General features: G+C 50.7%; 1 protein-coding gene across 1 annotated transcript; it reads left to right on the top strand.

The window, feature by feature from the left end:
• The first annotated feature begins 907 nt into the window (after positions 1–907).
• Positions 908–2,608, top strand: Fam163a (family with sequence similarity 163 member A). The gene is made up of 2 exons (XM_048357901.1): positions 908–1,000; positions 2,198–2,608. The coding sequence occupies exons 1-2, from the start codon at positions 908–910 to the stop codon at positions 2,606–2,608; spliced, it is 504 nt and encodes a 167-aa protein (XP_048213858.1).
• Positions 2,609–3,041: the final 433 nt, after the last annotated feature.

The following is a 3,041-nucleotide window of genomic DNA, read 5'->3' as shown; positions in this document are numbered from 1 at the left end:
AATCTGCCTGAGGCCTGAGTAGCCTCGTACCTACAGCTTGTCTCTGTCCTATTTATGTGGTCCCCTAGGCCAGGACCAGTCTCCCCAGCCTGGCCACAGCCATCCATGAGCCAAGACGCTGCTGCCTGTTCCCTTGGGCTCAGCTCATCTTTGTTTTCCATGGTGGTCTGATGAAGAGAAGAGACATACCCAAAAGGAGTGTGGGTTTGAGCCACATGACTTTTGAATTTGGGGCCCTACCCTCTTCCTCAAGGCTACTGGGGTCTGTGCTCAGGACAGCAGTTTGTGCTCAGGGTAGCAATAGGACAGCCTGGTCCCAGCCAAGTTCACCAAAGCTACAGTTCACATGATGAGTAGAAATAATTAGTAGCTACCCCAAAATGCTATGGTGAGGATTCATGAGAGCACTTATGGAGTGCTTAGCATGGTGCCTCCTACAAACAAAACCCTCAGTCCACAGCACCAATTAGTCTATTATTCTCTGTAGCTAGGAAAAAGGCAAAGAAGACTGGGGGTGCGGCTTAACTGGTAGAAGGCTCACTCGTACAATGTTCACCTGGCAAACACAAGGTTTCAAAAAGAAAAGAGAGGGGGTGGGGGAAGAGAAGAGGACTGAAGGGAAAGACAGAAAGAACCTTTGATGCTGGACAGAAACATGGAACAGAATTGGCACTCTGTCCCCTCTACCCCCAACAAAGTAGTCATAACCTCTCACCTTGACTTAGAGTACCTGTCTTAAGGCACCTGAGACCTGACTTAGGTCCCTGCCACAGCAGATCCTCAGCGTTCAGGATGTCCTTAGGAGCCAGGACCCTCCCAGATCCTGCTACCACTGTCAGGGTGCCCTGTCATCAGCTCCTCACCTCTCGGCACACATCTCTGCAGAGTTTGATGGGGCATCGGGCGGATGACAGCGGGAACGGTTGTGATCACCGGCGGAATCCTGGCTACAGTGATCCTCCTCTGCATCATCGCTGTCCTGTGCTACTGTAGGCTCCAGGTCAGTCCCCCTGGGCCTGGGGCCAGAGGCCGCTAGACCACCAGCAAACCACTTCTCCATTGGAGGGAGGGGGACAGAACCCAGAGGCCCACTCAGGACGGAGCCCAAAGTTATGGAATGGAGAAGGGTAAATCAAGAGCTGGGAGTAGGGGTGGTCAGAAGGGAGCTGTGCATTTCCTCACACCCTGTGCCCTTGGGGTACCCAGAGAGTATGCTGGGAAGATATCCTATCATTGTACTCACCCTCACAGGGCTGATGGGAAGACCAATATTTAGGGGGACTTTGACAGCTGCTGCTAACAGCCCCAGTCCCATTCTCAGCAGGTGTACACAGAAAAACTAGAGGAAAGCAAGGGGGAAGTATTCACCTTGCAAAGCTGCAACTACATGCTTGTGGAATGTGGGCCTCTGGTGTTTAGTTTTAATCCTAGCACCAATGAAGTGTTACATGGCAACCTGTGCACACTCAAAAGTATACTAAAAATTTTTGTGTAATCATTCTAAAAACTATTCAGTCCTGAGCCTTCTCATTCAGAGAGCATGCTTCTACAAAATACCATGATAGTAGAAATCTGTGTTCACAGATGTTCTTTACCTTTCAAACTTTTTTCTATATGGAAACTTTCCATTTTAAAATTCCTAATTAGTATAAAAATGAAATTCTGTTTCTCTTGCAGAAAAAAAAAGTGCACTAAACCAGGCACTGGTGACTCATGCCTATAATGCTAACTACTCACGATGCTGAAATCTGCTGGGCACCAGTGGCTCACACCTATAATCCTAGCTACTCAGGAGGCTGAGATCTGAGGATCATGGTTTGAAGCCAGCCCAGATAGATAAGTCCCTGTGAGACTCTTATCTCTATGAACCACTCACAAACTGTGCTGTGGCTCACAAGCTCCACACCTACCAAAAAAAAAAAAAAAAAAGCTGCTGAAATCTCAGAACCGAAATTCAAAGACAGCCTGGACAAAGAAATCCTCAAACTCTTATGTCCGATTAATCAATAAAAAGCTGGGAATGGAGGTGTGGCTCAAGTGGTAGAGCACTGGTCATAAGCAAGAGAGCTGATCAAGAGCACAAAGTCTGAGTTCAATTGCCAACACCTGCGTGTGCTCACACACGCAGAGTGCACTGGGGCTGGGAGCAGGAGAGCACAGACAACAACTACTCAGCCATCTTTTCTCCTCCCCCTAGTATTACTGCTGCAGGAAGAGCACAGTGGAAGATGCAGATGAGGAGGAGGAGGAGGAGCACGATGTTCCCACCCATCCCAGAGGCTCTGCCTGCAATGCCTGCAGCTCCCAAGCCCTGGACGGCAGATGCAGCCTGGCACCTCTCACCATCGAGCCCTGCAGCCAGCCATGTGGGGTGGCAGCGAGCCACTGCACCACTTGCTCCCCATACCATTCCCCCTTTTACATACGGACGGCTGACATGGTGCCCAATGGGGGTGGAAGTGAGAGGCTCTCCTTTGCTCCCACATACTACAAGGAGGGAGGACCCCCCTCTCTCAAATTGGCAACACCTCAGAGTTACCCGGTGACTTGGCCAGGCTCTGGGCGTGAGGCTTTCACTAATCCAAGGGCTATTAGTACAGACGTGTAATCCCTCCCCCCGACCCGCACACACCGACGCTGCTGCCCTGGCCAGAGCACTGGGCCAGTGGACAGCTCTCCAATGGCCCCTCAGGACCATCTCAGTTTCTCTGGCTTTTCTTGTTCCATAGCAGAGGGTTCACCAGGATTCAAGCTACTGAGGAGAACCAAAGCATGGCCTGGATCCACCCCGTGGGGGGTCCAGCCATGGGACCTGATAGATTGAGTCCTGAGCTTTACCAGTTTCTGTAGGGACTTCCTGCTGTCACCACAACCCCTTCCATGACCCCCAATTCCCTGTCTTTGCTGGGCTGTGCAAAGGAAAGCTAAGCAAAAGTTCTGGAGGCTTCCAGAGTCCTTGGGAGGTGAAGTGGTACCTAGAAGAAAGGGAGATGAAGGGCAAGGAGAGAAGTGAGGACTAGACATTCCACAATTTGAGAGGA

Source organism: Perognathus longimembris, chromosome 11 (genome assembly GCF_023159225.1).
Source record: "Perognathus longimembris pacificus isolate PPM17 chromosome 11, ASM2315922v1, whole genome shotgun sequence".
Classification (NCBI taxonomy): domain Eukaryota; kingdom Metazoa; phylum Chordata; class Mammalia; order Rodentia; family Heteromyidae; genus Perognathus; species Perognathus longimembris.
Note: the sequence above shows the minus strand (reverse complement) of the source record. Positions and strands in the feature narration are given on the sequence as shown.